The sequence below is a fragment of the Polistes canadensis genome, unplaced genomic scaffold (assembly GCF_001313835.1).
Source record: "Polistes canadensis isolate GaletaPanama2010 unplaced genomic scaffold, ASM131383v1 scaffold_40, whole genome shotgun sequence".
NCBI classification, from domain to species: Eukaryota; Metazoa; Arthropoda; class Insecta; order Hymenoptera; family Vespidae; genus Polistes; species Polistes canadensis.
In genome coordinates this window covers 621,160-637,069 of record NW_014569587.1, presented here as the reverse complement: position 1 = coordinate 637,069, position 15,910 = coordinate 621,160, and the positions used below count along the sequence as shown (strand labels likewise).

The 15,910-nt window shown below is 27.6% G+C and overlaps 2 protein-coding genes across 5 annotated transcripts; both read left to right on the top strand.

Moving 5' to 3' along the window:
- Positions 1-119: 119 nt before the first annotated feature.
- Positions 120-4,829, top strand: LOC106784811 (calcium channel flower). Of its 3 annotated transcripts, none has more exons than XR_001381449.1 (6): positions 122-310; positions 400-520; positions 769-976; positions 1,101-1,208; positions 1,710-1,935; positions 2,480-2,566. XR_001381449.1 is itself a non-coding variant. In XM_014744739.1 (6 exons), exons 1-5 carry the CDS (start codon positions 308-310, stop codon positions 1,834-1,836), a joined length of 567 nt encoding a protein of 188 aa, XP_014600225.1. In that variant the 5' UTR covers positions 128-307; the 3' UTR covers positions 1,837-1,872; positions 2,480-4,829. The 3 variants fall into 3 exon arrangements, 2 of the variants coding, with proteins under 2 accessions (XP_014600226.1, XP_014600225.1); XM_014744739.1 differs by having other exon boundaries at positions 128-310; positions 1,710-1,872; positions 2,480-4,829; XM_014744740.1 differs by lacking the exon at positions 1,710-1,935 and having other exon boundaries at positions 120-310; positions 2,480-4,829.
- Positions 4,830-5,876: 1,047 nt separating this feature from the next.
- LOC106784809 (tyrosine-protein kinase Src42A) lies at positions 5,877-15,910 on the top strand. 2 transcript variants are annotated; one of them, XM_014744736.1, is made up of 6 exons: positions 5,877-6,552; positions 7,770-7,891; positions 7,988-8,151; positions 13,549-13,870; positions 13,954-14,292; positions 14,406-15,910. In XM_014744736.1, the coding sequence occupies exons 1-6, from the start codon at positions 6,194-6,196 to the stop codon at positions 14,612-14,614; spliced, it is 1,515 nt and encodes a 504-aa protein (XP_014600222.1). In that variant the 5' UTR covers positions 5,877-6,193; the 3' UTR covers positions 14,615-15,910. The 2 variants fall into 2 exon arrangements, with proteins under 2 accessions (XP_014600222.1, XP_014600221.1); XM_014744735.1 differs by having other exon boundaries at positions 13,543-13,870.

The following is a 15,910-nucleotide window of genomic DNA, read 5'->3' as shown; positions in this document are numbered from 1 at the left end:
ATATATATATATATATTTAAGCCAATAATTCAATTGCTTTTCTTTCCATTTTCGTCTATTAATTTTCTATATGTAGTTTATGAAAAATTAAGTCACACTCCTATCTTACTGCTCTACTTTAATCATGGGTAGAAGATAGAGCACAAACTCATACACACAAATCATTGCATATATGTGCACATATATATATAGTGTTATAGAGAAGTAGTAAGTATCTCACGGGTCGATTTTCTCTACATCAACAGAGTTCAGCGGCATTGTCAGTGCTGTCAGCTGACGAAAGAATTGGACGTAGTAACAATAAAAAATGGTAATTTCTCAAAGATACGAAAACACGTTTACTTACGTTTTTTATATAATATAGTTTAATTGTAGTTAATATTATTCGTTTATTTGTAGTCGTTCGGGGAAAAAATAGCATCAATAATGGAAAGGCCTGGCCAGGATCCTGTCGCTAAGGACGATACTCCTTGGTGGATGAAGTATGCTGGGCGAGGGCTCGGCACTGTAGGCGGTTTCAGTTAGTTTTTACAAATTTTTTTTCGTTCTCCTTTATATAACTTTATTCCTACACTTTAATTAGAGATTATGTGTTATCTTTATTTCACCTGCAAATGACTACTATTATTTTGTGAAAGAACATGTTGAACAAACACATTGTTAGGTTCTGTCAACAAAATATTAAATTACATTTTTTTTTTGTATTCTTATTAATATATTTGATATAAACGTAATAGATATATATATATATATATGTATTTGTTACAGTCGCTATCTTCCTCGGAGTGTGGAATTGTGCAACAATATTATTTGCTTCAATAATCTGTTTTCTTAGCGGTATATGGCAAATGGTTGCTGGTTTTATAGTTTTGATGATTGAAGCACCTTGTTGTTGCCTTTTCATTGATTTTGTACAAAACTTAAGCGATATGGTGGAAAACAAACCTTATTGGAATAAAGCGGCTGCTTATTGCATGTAAGCATTATGTATTTACCAACATTTTTATTTCTACTTCGCTATTGTTTTTTTAATTAATTGTTATTGATAGAAATTTTAGAATTTTTCAATAATACGTTCCTGTATTTTTTATATATTTTAGAATAGCATTGCCACCAATTTTCCTTTGTCCAGGAATAAATAGTATACTTGGTAGTGGGTTTATTTTTGCTACTGGTATAATATATGGATTAATGTCAATTGGCAGAAAGTAAGTATAAACATTATTAATCATTATTTTAAGAATTGTATAAAAACCACAGTTATCATTTTTAAACTCATTAATATTATGAAATAATATTCATTCGAATGTACGATTAAGTGCATCGAAGTAACAAAAAAAAATGATACGAAAGTTTCAGATTTTGTGAACTTCAAATTCATTACAGTGTATTTTTTAATTGTCATTTGTATTTGCTTTCAACAATGGAAGAAAGTGTGAGATGTTTATGCGTCCAATAATGCACATATATGATTTGCTTATGGGTGGATTTTGATCACTGTGTTGGTTTTACTTGCACTTATGATTGAAATTGTTGCTTTGGTTTTTTGCAAATGTATATTACCAAGATAACCGAGTCTAAGATTATATCAGGGACTAAAAATGATGCAGAGCATTTTAATGCTTTTAAATATTGAAAATGATACAAGATATATACAAATTGAGAGAACGTGTGTCAATATTTTTACTAATATACTGACACAATAACAGAGGAACCAGGCCCGACCCGGCAGGAATGACGTCGTCGGGTGTGGGATCCCCACAGGGTACAGTACCTCCTACTACAGATCACCATACCACACTCATGGAGGATCCTGATGTCTGGAGGCCTACATAAAACATCAGATATTCATTGTACCACTTCACTAACCAGGCAATAATATATAAAATTCAATGTTATCCCTATGTGAATAGCCTCATCATATTCATAAATATGGTAGCGTGTAGTGTAAAAACTGTAAATCATTAGCTAATTTAATTTCTCTTATGAATGCATGTTTGTTTTGTTGCTATTTTTTTGTTACATGCTTATATAATTGTTGAGTTTATGTAATTAAACTTAATAACTAGCGTATGTGTCATTATCATAAACTAATATTTAAACATTATTTTTTTAATATGTATAAGAATAAAAAACACTTAATTAATATTTGCACAACAAGGTAAATATGTTAAAGGTACTTTTATTTTTATCTTTAGACTCTTTTGTATTTTATTTTTATAATTATGTAATAACAATCTTGCTTGTCTATATATGCAGTAAAGTGTGCATTAAGCAATTTATCTATTGCAGCTTTATCTGATAAAAATAGAAAATGTGTAGTTAAATACAAGCTTTCGATCAACATTAAAAAAATCATATTTGATTTTATTATAAATATTGTATGCGCTAAGAATATATAATATAATGCAAGATATATTCTATTGTAAAATATAGTATGCTAAATAATTACATTTATTTAATAAAAAATATGTTTCAGAGCATCATGGGGAGAAATGAGATCAGCAGCAATGGAAACATCAGCTCCTTCATCAAGTATGCAATCAACGCTCGTTGAAAATGCTCAATCAATGGGCTTTAGTAGTAAACCAGATAGTAATGTTTGACACTTAACATGCATTGGCAACAAAATTCGATATTTCGTGTGAATGGTGGTGTGTAATAATGACCTGGTCAAATAATTGTCTATTAGGGCTATGAACATCTATCATAAAATATGATATCCATTGCACTAATGCTGATGTCTTATATTAAAATTTTGATGTTTAAGTAAACAGTTAATTTTGTTTTAAATGTGTGACCAACAAAGCTAGATACATGCTATTTTACTTGTATCTACATATAATCAAAAATGGAAAACGGTTTAGTATTAGTCCTATATTTTCCTCATTTACACCCGATAGTTAAATTAATATTAAATCGTTTTACATTTTTGTATATCTGTAGTATACCTTAGATTACTTATAAAAATTCTGTTGGCCTACCTTGTTCAAACCTGTTTTATTTAGTATGAAGGAATTTAGAATTAGATAATAAATATACAAGGTCTGCATTGTTAATTACAGCTGATATATAGAAAATGAATATACTATTAAGCTCTACACTATGCTAATCTTCTTTACAGCTTTATTAAGTGCTAGTTGTTGCATTTTCATCATTGCATCTTTCTATAACACCTATTTATCCAAAGTTATTTTATTTGAAAAGAAAAAGAGAACAAACAGAATTAAAAATTGTCAAGAGCAATGGCATAGTTCATATATTATCTATACAAAATTTGATTAAACATACATATTTTTCATATCATAAATATAGTATATGAGTATGATTGAATTGAAAGAATATATTTACTTGCAAATAGTCTCTCAATGGTTAAATATAATTGAATGATTTTGAAAGGCTTCTTATATCATCTTTAATGGTATAACAATGATTATATAGCTCTTATAGTTGAATGAGTCATTAATATTAATTTTTATGGTTTATTATCGTTATATTCAAGTTATAAATTCTTTATGACGATTGTATTGTATATAGAAGTGAATTTACATCTTTCTTCCATTAGTTCTCATGTTTATATTCTTCCTGTATGAAAAGCCTGAAGTAACAAAATGATATTAGGATAATTAATGACAATTCATTTGTTATTTAAGTTTAATTATATACTTTTGTGATTCAACCTGTTACTGATTTTTTTTATTTGACTTATTTTGTGATACAATTCGATAGACTGGACTACTGTCACACTTTTTTATGTGTGGATAGGAAGCTATAATTAGGAGTTTCTTAACATATTCCTGTACTATTAATAAGTATCACATTTGGAACTTTATGTTCTAATATTCGTAACTGTTGTATCTAATGCCAAATGTGCCAACGTGCAAATCCTGTTTTTTATTATCTTAATATTCTTTAGAATTTTTATTTACAACATTTCGATAGACTATTAATATCAAGTTAAATATGTAATTTTAAATTGCAACTTTATTCAAAGTCATTTTCTTCCTACATTCCTTGCTAACAAAATTTCATTTATTCATGCAAGATAAAAGACTCAAAATGATTCATTTTATCATCTTATTTATTAATTACATAAAAATAATCATTGTGCGTTGTGATTAACAGAATTGTCATTAAAGTTTTAATGATAAATGCATAAGTATGCATAAGTATGCATTCTTATGTAATGTAACAAATGAATAATATGTATTATAGTGAATTTGTTTATGAAATTAAATGTTTCTCAATTTGTATTTGTATTGTAATATCAGGTCAATACATCTAAAAGATTACGCAAACTTTTTAAACTTCATTGGTATGTCAAGAACATTAACAATTGTAATAAAACATTACCATTCATAATTTAAAATATAATTCATGTCTATACACATACACTAAAAATATATTATAATATAGAAAACATTCACTTATATAGACAGAGGATGTATGAAATTCAGAAAAGTCGAAAAAAAAGTTTTACAATGTTCTTCTTATTTTATTCAACGACATACTTAATTACGAGTATAATAATTTAATTAGTATTTTGTATTTGCTTTCTGTCATTTAATAGTAAAATATATAATTTATTATCTTCAACAGAAATCGGTAATAGGGGATGATATTAGATTATAAGCTAGCTGAATACAGAACGGATTTGTATGACTATGATTTGTGTTGACTTAGGAAAATTATATGCTGGGCAAACCTCCCACACAACAGTTATCGTTGAATTGAAATGTGGTTAAAGAATAAACAATACTGCAATGTATAGCAGTTATTAGATAGTTATGTAATTAATAGATATAAAATAAATACATATGCTACTTTTATTTATATATATACACATATTATATGCGATATAACTAGACTCATTGGGTCCGATATATTTTCATTTTATTTATCTCAGTTTTTAATTTATATTAACAAATTTCGAGTATAGAAAAACATTATTATTATTATTTGGAAAATACATATAAAACGTAAAATGATAATTTGTTCCATGCACCATAAATATATAACATACTGTATTATATATTATATGTATACTCTGTCGATTTTAGAAATAATTATAAATCTTAAGATTGTGGATTTGAAAGCTATAAATTTGATGCGAAGTTTAATGAATGAAAAATAATTCCATTCTACTGTTTTCGCTATATATATTTAATGGTTACGGTATTATACATAATCGAACGAAAAATTTGTATAAAACATAGCAAACATATTATTTCTATTGATCTTCTAAGTAACAAAGAAACGTATGAACTTTCTTATTTGTCAGGACAAAATGAGATTTAAAAAAAAATAAAATGAAATTCTAAGGCCAGAAGTATTAAATCGTTGCATATCAGAAATAAATCTACTACGCGATATATAATAACATTGAATGATAAAATCTTGCATAACTGTGTTAGATAGTTATTTATTAAAAAGACACATGTCATAAATGAGAACAATGAAAATAATGTGTTAATATATAAATATATATATATATATATATATATACATATATTCTTGAAAAAGCAATCGAAATTTGTTGTATTGTAAGGTGTGTCCATCACAGGTGTAATATAATAAAAAAAACTCATTTGTGGATAATAAACATTACATATTAATGATAAGCGATATAAAAATAATCATGGCATTAAAAATGTATTTTCGATTAGACATTAAAAATAAATATTTCTCCGCGTAAAAAGAAAACAATGTTTTAATAAGTATATATTTCATAGTAAACGTAGATAATTTTATAATATATATATAAACAACAAAATTTGATTTTCCCGGGCATTTTATAGACCACGATTTGTATCAGCCAATCAGATAACAGTACTCATTGACATTTCTCAAGTGGAATACGCCCTCTGCTCGAAGATATTTAGTCGAGGCCATTAACCGTTCGGAAAAGTTCGGGTTTAAGCACGAGCTCTAACGAAAGTTACATTCCGTTGGGCACCTTCACCATGAGTGTTTTCGCCCGTCCGTCGGTGTCTCGCGAAAAATCTAGTTTTCCTTGTCCGCGTTATCATATATAATGGTAGTACGATATTAATGCATGGAAAAAAGATCAGACGTTAAAAACGTCTAAGTTACGGGCGAGTAATGAAGTGATAGTAGATGGTGAAAGAGATAAAGAATAACAGCGACAATTTACATCCTGAAAGAAGTAAAAAGAAGTTAAGGGAAAGCAAACATGGGGAACTGTTTCAGTAGTAGCAGGGATCCGGATAAAGACAACTCAGACAGGATAGGAAATTCCAACATAGATGCTGTGGTATCGCCTACTAGTCCAGTGCCAACACCACCTCCGGATCCTATAAGGCCGGTCCCACAAATTCCAGATGCTAATGTGCCAAGTGCTAAGATATTCGTAGCGCTTTACGATTACGATGCACGCACCGACGAGGATCTCAGCTTTAGAAAGGGTGAACATTTGGAAATACTCAACGATACCCAGGGAGATTGGTGGCTAGCTAGAAGTAAACGGACTAGAAAAGAAGGCTATATACCTAGCAATTATGTTGCTAAGTTGAAATCGATAGAAGCTGAACCGTAAGTATATACGATTATTCGTTTTATTTGTTTTGTATGTGTGTGTGTCTATGTGTCTGTTAAATGATATCGCAAACATCCGATCATCATTTTTCTTCGAATCTTAACATACAATCGTTCGATACCGTTCATTGTCGTTCGTTCCAATCGCTGACTTGTTCGATTTTTATGGAAGTATGAATAACTTACTTCCATTTCATTCGATTTATACTTTTTAATATGCAACTCACTTAATGTTTTACAGTTATGTTTCGGAATATGGACAGTCTAATTGGCATCTTTCATAATATTCTAATTTAATAATATTGTGTGATACAATGAGTGTTGTATAAACGTCGATCATTCCATTGCCTTTAAATAATGCTGTGTATATTTTCTTTGTTACATTTTCACCTATTGAATTTCTCCCTGTATAATAGCCAACTAATATGACCTTGCTTTCACCAACAGTATTTCTCTTGCCTCTCCCTGACTTAATAATTTGGTTGAGCACCTCTGCCTGTTAATCAGTGAAGATAAGCACTACTTCCTTTCTTTTTTTTCTTCTATGCTGCCCTTAGATATACAAAGTTTAATGTATATTATTTAATAATAATAATTCTATATATGTATATATATACTATATATATTGGGAATTATTTTATATCAATGTTTTTTATGAGGAAACAGGGTATTACTTATGATTGAGTTATTTGTTTATTCAATTCATAACTTAAGAAAATCCCATTATATAATTGGACATGATAAAAGATAAGACGATAAAATATAACTAAAATAAAAAGTATTTCTCTTACACTATACTTTCTTTTGAAAGTATTTTCTAAGAAACTGTCACACATGTGTGCTTTTGTTTTTATTTTAATTTGATGATTAACTGATATTTTTTCTTATCTTATATATTATGTGTATACTTTATAATTATTAAAAAAAAAGATTATATATATATATAAATAAATATATAAATTTGAAATTTTTATTAAATATGTATAAAATGATAAATATTATCTATATATTTACTACGAGCGAGATGATCGTGCTTATGACACATAGATATAATGCATTGTTATCACAACTTTTCATTAGAAAAACACATGTGTATTTGCATTTCAACGTATAATCATTCACCAAAATAATTTCATTAGGTAATACCTCTCCATTGTTATATATGTATATTCTTTTTGATAATATGGTTTTTTTTTTTTAAATATGTTTTTTAGATGGTACTTTAGGAAGATAAAACGAATTGAAGCGGAAAAGAAATTATTATTGCCAGAAAATGACCATGGTGCATTTTTAATTAGAGATTCTGAAAGCCGTCACAATGATTATTCTCTTTCAGGTAATATTTAATAATTATAATATAATTAACAGAGATCTCTCTGTGTTTATTTTTGTAACTAACAATTAATTGAGATTATATAAATTATGTTTATAGTACGTGATGGAGATACTGTCAAACATTACCGCATACGACAGTTGGATGAAGGGGGCTTTTTCATTGCTAGGCGGACCACATTTAGGAATCTTCAAGATCTTGTTGAACACTACAGTAAAGATGCAGATGGATTGTGTGTAAATCTCTGTAAACCGTGTGTGCAGGTAAGCAGAAACAAAATTCAAATTTGTATGACTCATGTGAAAGATTCCAGTTTATTTAAACGGAGTTTAGACAGCTTGTTGCATGTCAAAACAAAAAAAAAAAGAAGTGTTTTTCACAGCATTAAAGATTGTAATAAAAAATTTTATTTATCGATATATATATATATATATATATAAATGCACCTCTTTCGTTTGATTAATAAAATGATAAATATTTAAGAGATTTCTACAAACAGATTTCTATTTTTCAATAGAGAACATAGATTCCAAGAGAAATTTATGTTACTTTACATTTTAAATAAAAAGAAACTACTTTTGTGTAGAAATTTCTTTATATGGAATGCAAATACAATTTTGTAATTTATTCAAGTGAAAAAGTAAATATTAGAAAGCATGTATTATTTCTTTAAAATGTGGTTTATAATATTGGTAATTTTGTGCTTTTTTAGAATAATTGCAAATGGTATAAAGCAAAAAAGATTTTGCTTAAAAATTAATGCGTGTATTGTGTAGATTGATAATATATTGTAAATTTTTGGTATACTGTCTAAACTCCAGTTGAATTTGCTTTAAAGCCAGTCTGCTCAATTAGTAACCCAGTTCGAGAGGACCATTGTCAGTCCTATATCCAAATGCTCGTATCTCTTTACTGATGCTCTATGAAGAGCATAAAATATTATTATTCAAAAAGATTAATGATTTCATGTTATTAGAATGCTGTGGCTGTTTTATACATAGCTTTGCATCATGCATACATTATTATATCAACAAGCAAAAAAATTCCTTATTGCATGCTTTTTACAGTGATACAGAACATCAGTCCTTGTTTTATATACCATAGTGTTATTGTGTGTGTGATACAGACAAAGCAAAATTTGTGAAGAATTTTATATTTTTAAAATATTATTTTAAAAAATGCAATGTTCTCTAAATGGACAAACAAATTTTATTACTCCTGGTTATTACTTTGCATTTTAATATTTTCAAAAAAAAAAGAAAATTTTTTTTCTAACTGATAGTTATAGAGATTTATCAATTAATTACAATAAATGATATAATATTTATATAAAGTTAGACACATTGGTCTATCTTTTTAAACCTCTCGAACCAGTACTGAGTAGACTGGCTTTATGCATAATAGCACCAAAATATTTTATTTTTAAATTAGATTTTACCATTACAAGAGTTATTTATTCCTACAGATTATCTAAGACAATCCATTAAATAATGCATGTAGAAAATATCAGAATAGAACCTCGATCATCAATAAGGAATCCAATATTTTCTTTTTCTTTATAACAAAATTTATTTTATTTTTTACAAGTTCTTATTTCGTTATTTCGATAATCGAGGTTTCATACTATTAAATATTTCCTTGATTTAAAAGTTAAAGGCTACTACTAGCATTATATTCACAGATTGATTTATTTTTTCACAAAAATAGCTTATTTTAAATAAAATCTCTCTTAGGTCTGTAATGAAGTTTACATTTCTCAAAATGAGATAAAAAATCTACATTAGATATTAAATTATATAATAAAACTTTATATAGATATATTACAGTTAAAAGGAAATCGAGGTTTGAGAGCAACATTGTTTCATAAAAATGTTTCCACAAAGTTCAATATTTGAATAGAATTGTGTTTGTTTCTCTGTTATTGCTTGCCCTACTTCCTGCTGGATTTTCTTGGTAAATTGAATGTCCCAATATAACATAACATGTTATTTTTTCTTCTTAATGCAATTACTTTCAATCATCTTTTCTAATCACACATATAGCACAAGCCTGTCCTATATGGAATTATGCTCCAAAGACATTAGATTATAAGCATTCGGCTGAAAATTTAATTCTTTTTATGATTCTTTATGTACTTTATTGTACATCATAGCTTTTTACATAGCTGTTGCACACACGCACACACACAAGGACACTTAATGCGCTTAGGTGTTTTTTTACATAGCACTGTTTCATAATTTGAGACAATTCAAAGAATTACCAGTGATATTTGTGTGCATAAAATATTTAACAAATGCAGGGTATCTCGGTGAAATTTTACTCTGTCTGTATACTACACGACTACTGTCTATTATATTTAATATATTATCACAAAGAATAAGAATATAGCTTATGAGAAAGACTTACATCTAATATAAAAATGTATTATAATTAAAAGATATATTTTTTTATATGTAACTGAGAGACTCTGCATAGTGATTTAAATTCATCAGTTTCTTATAAGACTGGATTAACTGTTGTGCACTGTTCCTAAATTAAAATAATTATACATTTTTAAGTACATTTTGTAAGAAAATTTGAATATGTTACAAAAGCACAAGTACTGATTACTTCCTAATGAAAAAGTATATATATATACGTAAATATATATATACACATCACAAATAAAAATGTGTGTGCTATGGAAATGGATTGTATGTATATGTTTCTGATATTATATTTCATTATACATTAGCATTACATACATATGTCGGAAAATAACTAGTAGATTATATAATCCTATTAAATCGTACGTCACTTCGCATGTAATTAGATAATTCAGTATTTGTCTTAATTGCTTTGGGCATAGTAGCAAAGATTTAATTTGATTGTTTTTGTGTCATCATTACATTACATCTTTGTGTTAAAAGGAATAACTACTTTTTATTCACATGTTTATTCAGAAACATTCATTTTTTATTTCCTTCTTCAATGGAAATATTTCAATATAGAGAGTTTATTTTATTTTAAATATACATTGAGATATCGTAAATTTATAAAACAAATTTTTAATATTATCTCTCGTTTTGACATTAAATTTAACGATTAATAGATTTTTATAAATAGGAAGTATTTTTCGTGTCGAGTTAAATCAAAACTTGCAAATCTAATTTTATGCAAATATATAACTAAGCATAAATCTTTTACGAGGTCTATATATAATTATATTCGATTGATATTTTTATCGTTCCCCCATAGATGATTATCTTTTTAACAGGATTAAATAGGTTCATTTAAAATTCACAGGCATATTTAGTATAGTGTGATTTATATATACATATCTTCTTAATCATTAAATTGCAACACGTTCTTCCGATAGATGACCTCGATACTTAGCAATCTATTTCTATTTCTCTATCTGATTTTTCTCATATATATATATATTGATGAATAATTTACAATATAAAATATGATTAAAATTTTCAAACGAAATATAAGTGAGGAAGCAATAAGTAATACGAACTAGTGGTTATGAAAGTGGTCTAAGTCGTTTGATATATTTGTTATTATTTTTACAATTTTTAAAATTCATAAAAGAATTATTTTTTAAAAATATACATATACTTTTTTTCCATTTGTCATGTTACAGAAAAACAGTTTTTAAATAATTCTAATTAAAATATATCAAAATATCCCTAAACAAAAAATATATGATTTACAATTAGACAATCTTCATAATTACTGATTCATATCCGGATATATTCAGGTTGAAAAAATGTAGAAAATATGTCTACGATAATTTATAAATAGCATAAATAATTGACGAGTAAATGTATACATTTAATTTTCAGTATATTTACTGGTTTTAAATAGAACATATATATATTTACAAATGTATAGGATGATTTTTAAACGGATAACTGTGAACAGATAGATAGAATACGTCGCAATAGATGTAAATAGAATTTTATTTGGTCGATTATTTGTGTGGTTGGACAAATAGTGAGGAGTAAAATTGTTTTACACTAAAAAAACTGTGTGCGTCCAGTATTTTTTTTTGCTATAACATATATACACGAATACAAACACACAACTAACAAACATTACGCTATCATGTTTTACTAGTGACTATGCATTTGACGTTGCGGTTTTTATGGGTCATTTCAATTATTCGATATATGAGTATTCTGTTTACGAAGTTTCGTATTTTAATACCTATAATATTCGAACATCGTTTTTATTCAACAAACTCGGTCAATTATTTTACAAACACATATATATATATACACACACGCGCATACACGACGATTCTTTTTCGGTCGTTAAGAGTCAATTGTAGTGTTAATTAGAATTTTATTAATACCAAGATTAATTCTTTTTGTTATTGACTATCGTTATTGATTAATTTTATTCTAGAATATCATTGTTTATCAAATTCCTACTATATATTATGTATTTTTATTAGCAATTTATATATTTATAATAAATTTATATGTATATTGAAACCATATAAAAAATATTGACATTAGAGAGAGAGAGAGAGAATATTGAATTATAATAATATTATATATATATTATAATTCAATTTTTTATAACAATTATTAAAATCAATAATACTCATTCCTGCGTGCACAACGTGGGCTCCTCATAAATGCAATGTAAGTAATCTAATTCGTTTAAGGATGATATGAAAAATTTAAATATACATATATATACATATACGTGAACAGTATTATTCTAATTTTATCATAATATGATCTTCCGTTTATGTATGTTAAATGTAAAGCAATACATAACACAATTTGATAATTATATTTCGATGTAGAATATGCGTAAACGTAGAAAAACAAAAATAAAAAGTATTATTAATTATAAGATACGCAAAATAATAAAGGTGATTTTATTTTAAGATTTTCTGCTAGAACGGTGTTAGATTTATTTCATAGCATTTCTTTCTTGCTTTCTATATTTCTATATATATATATACCATGTTTTCCGCTGTTGCATTGTGTGAACTTTTTCGATCGTTCGAAACTTATAAATTAGTCGCCATTATCTGCGTTACGTAATTCCATTAAATCATTAAGTTTTCTTGTAATAGTGTTAGGGTATATATACTACAAGGCCTTTTTATAATGTTTGAGTATATGACATCATATGTTTTTTTTACAGTTCAGAACACACAAAAAGGAGCTTATGACATAATACATTCTTGTTGTTTCCTTAAGTTTGCAAGATATTTTTCTAATTCGCAAAACACAAGCACATATTAATATTTATATATATATAAATTTATTTAGGTAGTTCCCTTAAAACTGTTAACAATTGTGTATTTCATGCAATAGAATTAATCTGCATTTGATGGATAGTTGTGCATAGCTTGAGCCACATTCGTAAAGGTTTTTTATGTAGGTCTCTATGGATTATACGCTGCTTATAAGATACAAAAACTGAATACTTTGAGATATTTGAATTTTGTTTTTTTTTTTTTTTTAAGTGTCAAAGTATTATACTCATTTTAACACAAACATTTTTTAACATTATTCTGCCAGTGGAGAACTATTGAAGATTACTCATAGAGAGCTTTGGTATTGATGCAAAGAGGATGCATTTTTGTTTAGAAAGACTTTAGAATATGTTAGCCATTGACTGGCCCGTATCTGGTTTGTTTATAGGTTGAGAAACCTGTAACGGAAGGCCTTAGTCATCGTACACGAGACCAATGGGAAATAGATCGTTCATCCCTTAAGTTTTTGCGAAAACTGGGCCAGGGTCAGTTCGGAGAAGTATGGGAAGGACAATGGAATAATACAACACCAGTAGCAATAAAAACTCTTAAGCCAGGCACTATGGATCCAAAAGACTTTTTGGCAGAAGCACAAATTATGAAAAAACTTCGACATGCCAAGTTAATTCAGCTTTATGCTGTATGCACAATGGAAGAACCAATTTATATTATCACAGAATTGATGAGGCATGGCAGTTTATTAGAATACTTACAAGGTAATATTTCAATATTTTTCTATTATTTAATAATTAATTGGTGGATATGGATTAACTGGATTATACTTTTTCTTCTTTCATAGGAGTAAGAGGAAGAGCTTTGAAATTACAACAATTAATTGATATGGCCGCACAAATAGCTACTGGTATGGCTTATCTCGAATCACAGAATTACATTCATAGAGATTTGGCTGCACGAAATGTATTAGTAGCTGATGGAAATGTCGTTAAGATAGCAGACTTTGGTTTAGCTCGACTTATTAAAGAGGACGAATATGAAGCTCGTATTGGGGCACGATTTCCAATTAAATGGACTGCACCCGAAGCTGCTAATTACAGTAAATTCAGTATTAAGTCTGATGTATGGTCATTTGGTATCCTTCTTACTGAACTCGTTACTTTCGGAAGAATACCATATCCAGGTACTGGAATTAGTTTATTATAATACTATAATAGTTTTTTAAAGGATACGCTTGTGTTGGAAGAACACATGGAATAGTAATAATAATAATATTATTATTATTATTTTGTTTAGGTATGACAAACGCAGAAGTATTAAACCAGGTAGAACATGGATACAGAATGCCTTGTCCACCTGGATGTCCAACGGCACTATACGATATTATGTTAGAATGTTGGAACAAAGATCCTATGAAGAGGCCAACGTTCGAAACTCTTCAATGGAAACTTGAAGATTTCTTCACAATGGAGGGATCAGAATATAAGGAAGCATCTGCGTATTGAAATAAAACCGAACAAAATATTTGTAATTTTCAGTTGGCTTCTTCGCACGATTCATCGTATCATTCGTATGATGAACGACGACTCGTGTTTCAATAGTACTTTATCGTCGATAGGTGACGGGAAAGTATAGAATTATGATGATGAGCTATTCATTCGAGACATGAATGCTTGTGATATTTGAGAATATAGTATACTTTATAGAATATTAGGGGTCTCTTTATGTTTCTTTTTGTTTCGTTCTTTTTTTTATATATATATATATATATACATACATACATATACACATATTAAAGATAAATAATATCATTTATTTTGTTAGTAATGCAATTATTTCTTTTTTCATTTATGCATTCAGGCTGCCATAAAATGATATAACGAGTTTGTCAATTCGCCAATTCGTAATTTTACAAGGATATTGGCACTTTGATAATATTTAGAAACAGAAATACACGTTACACACGTATTATATATAAATATATATATATTATTTTAGATATTAACATTAAGGAAACGCGTATAAGTGTAGATATTAACTGCCTTTGACACGACCATGTGTAACGATCAACGATTATTAATATTATTATTAATATTATTATTAAATATATTATTATAATTATTATTATTAGTATTATATATATATATATTATATTATTTTGTCGTCACATTTTTGTCATTATCGGTATAAAACAAAAAGAAATATTAAGATACATTTATAATGATTTTCCGTAAAAGTATTATGAAAAGACAAAGTTCTACCATAAACGTTTTGGTAGTTTTCAGTCGATAGAAATGAACTTTTCATCCAATCTTGACGAAAGGATGGCCTACGAAAAAATGGTCAAAGTACTATTGAAGCACGAGACACCGTTCAGGTATAATTGAAATGAACGTTGTGTGTATAATTTATATTGACGAACGACGCCTCGTGCTTCTAATTACAAATCTTCATATATGACGGACCACAGTCCATTTTAAAAATCATTCCTTTTTTTTTCTTCTTCTTCTTCTTCTTCTTCTTCTGATTCTTTCTTCTTATGCTATGAAGATTAGATTACTTCTTCACTTTTAACAGATTTTAATTTGTGTGAAAATGTATATAAAGAGGATTTTATTATTACGGATTTTTAAACAATTCAGAACGGTTGCAACTGGTCCGTCCAAAACAACTGACGATAACACCTAACGAAAAGTTCTTTTTATGTCTACATTAGTTGGTGTGTACACTCTTCACTTTTTGTCATAATTCGTATGCATATTATATCAAATATGAAAAAAAAAAAACAAAAAAAAAAAAAA

What these genes read in the sequence shown, in the direction of transcription:
- LOC106784809 (XM_014744735.1), top strand. Translation starts at nt 6,194, where the DNA reads ATGGGGAACTGTTTCAGTAGTAGCAGGGATCCGGATAAAGACAACTCA. An exon ending in AAATCGATAGAAGCTGAACC is followed by an intron (nt 6,553 to 7,769) that starts GTAAGTATATAC and finishes TATGTTTTTTAG; the next exon opens with ATGGTACTTTAGGAAGATAA. An exon ending in CGGAAGAATACCATATCCAG is followed by an intron (nt 14,293 to 14,405) that starts GTACTGGAATTA and finishes TATTTTGTTTAG; the next exon opens with GTATGACAAACGCAGAAGTA.
- LOC106784811 (XM_014744740.1), top strand. An exon ending in CGGCACTGTAGGCGGTTTCA is followed by an intron (nt 521 to 768) that starts GTTAGTTTTTAC and finishes TATTTGTTACAG; the next exon opens with TCGCTATCTTCCTCGGAGTG. An exon ending in AAAGCGGCTGCTTATTGCAT is followed by an intron (nt 977 to 1,100) that starts GTAAGCATTATG and finishes TATATATTTTAG; the next exon opens with AATAGCATTGCCACCAATTT.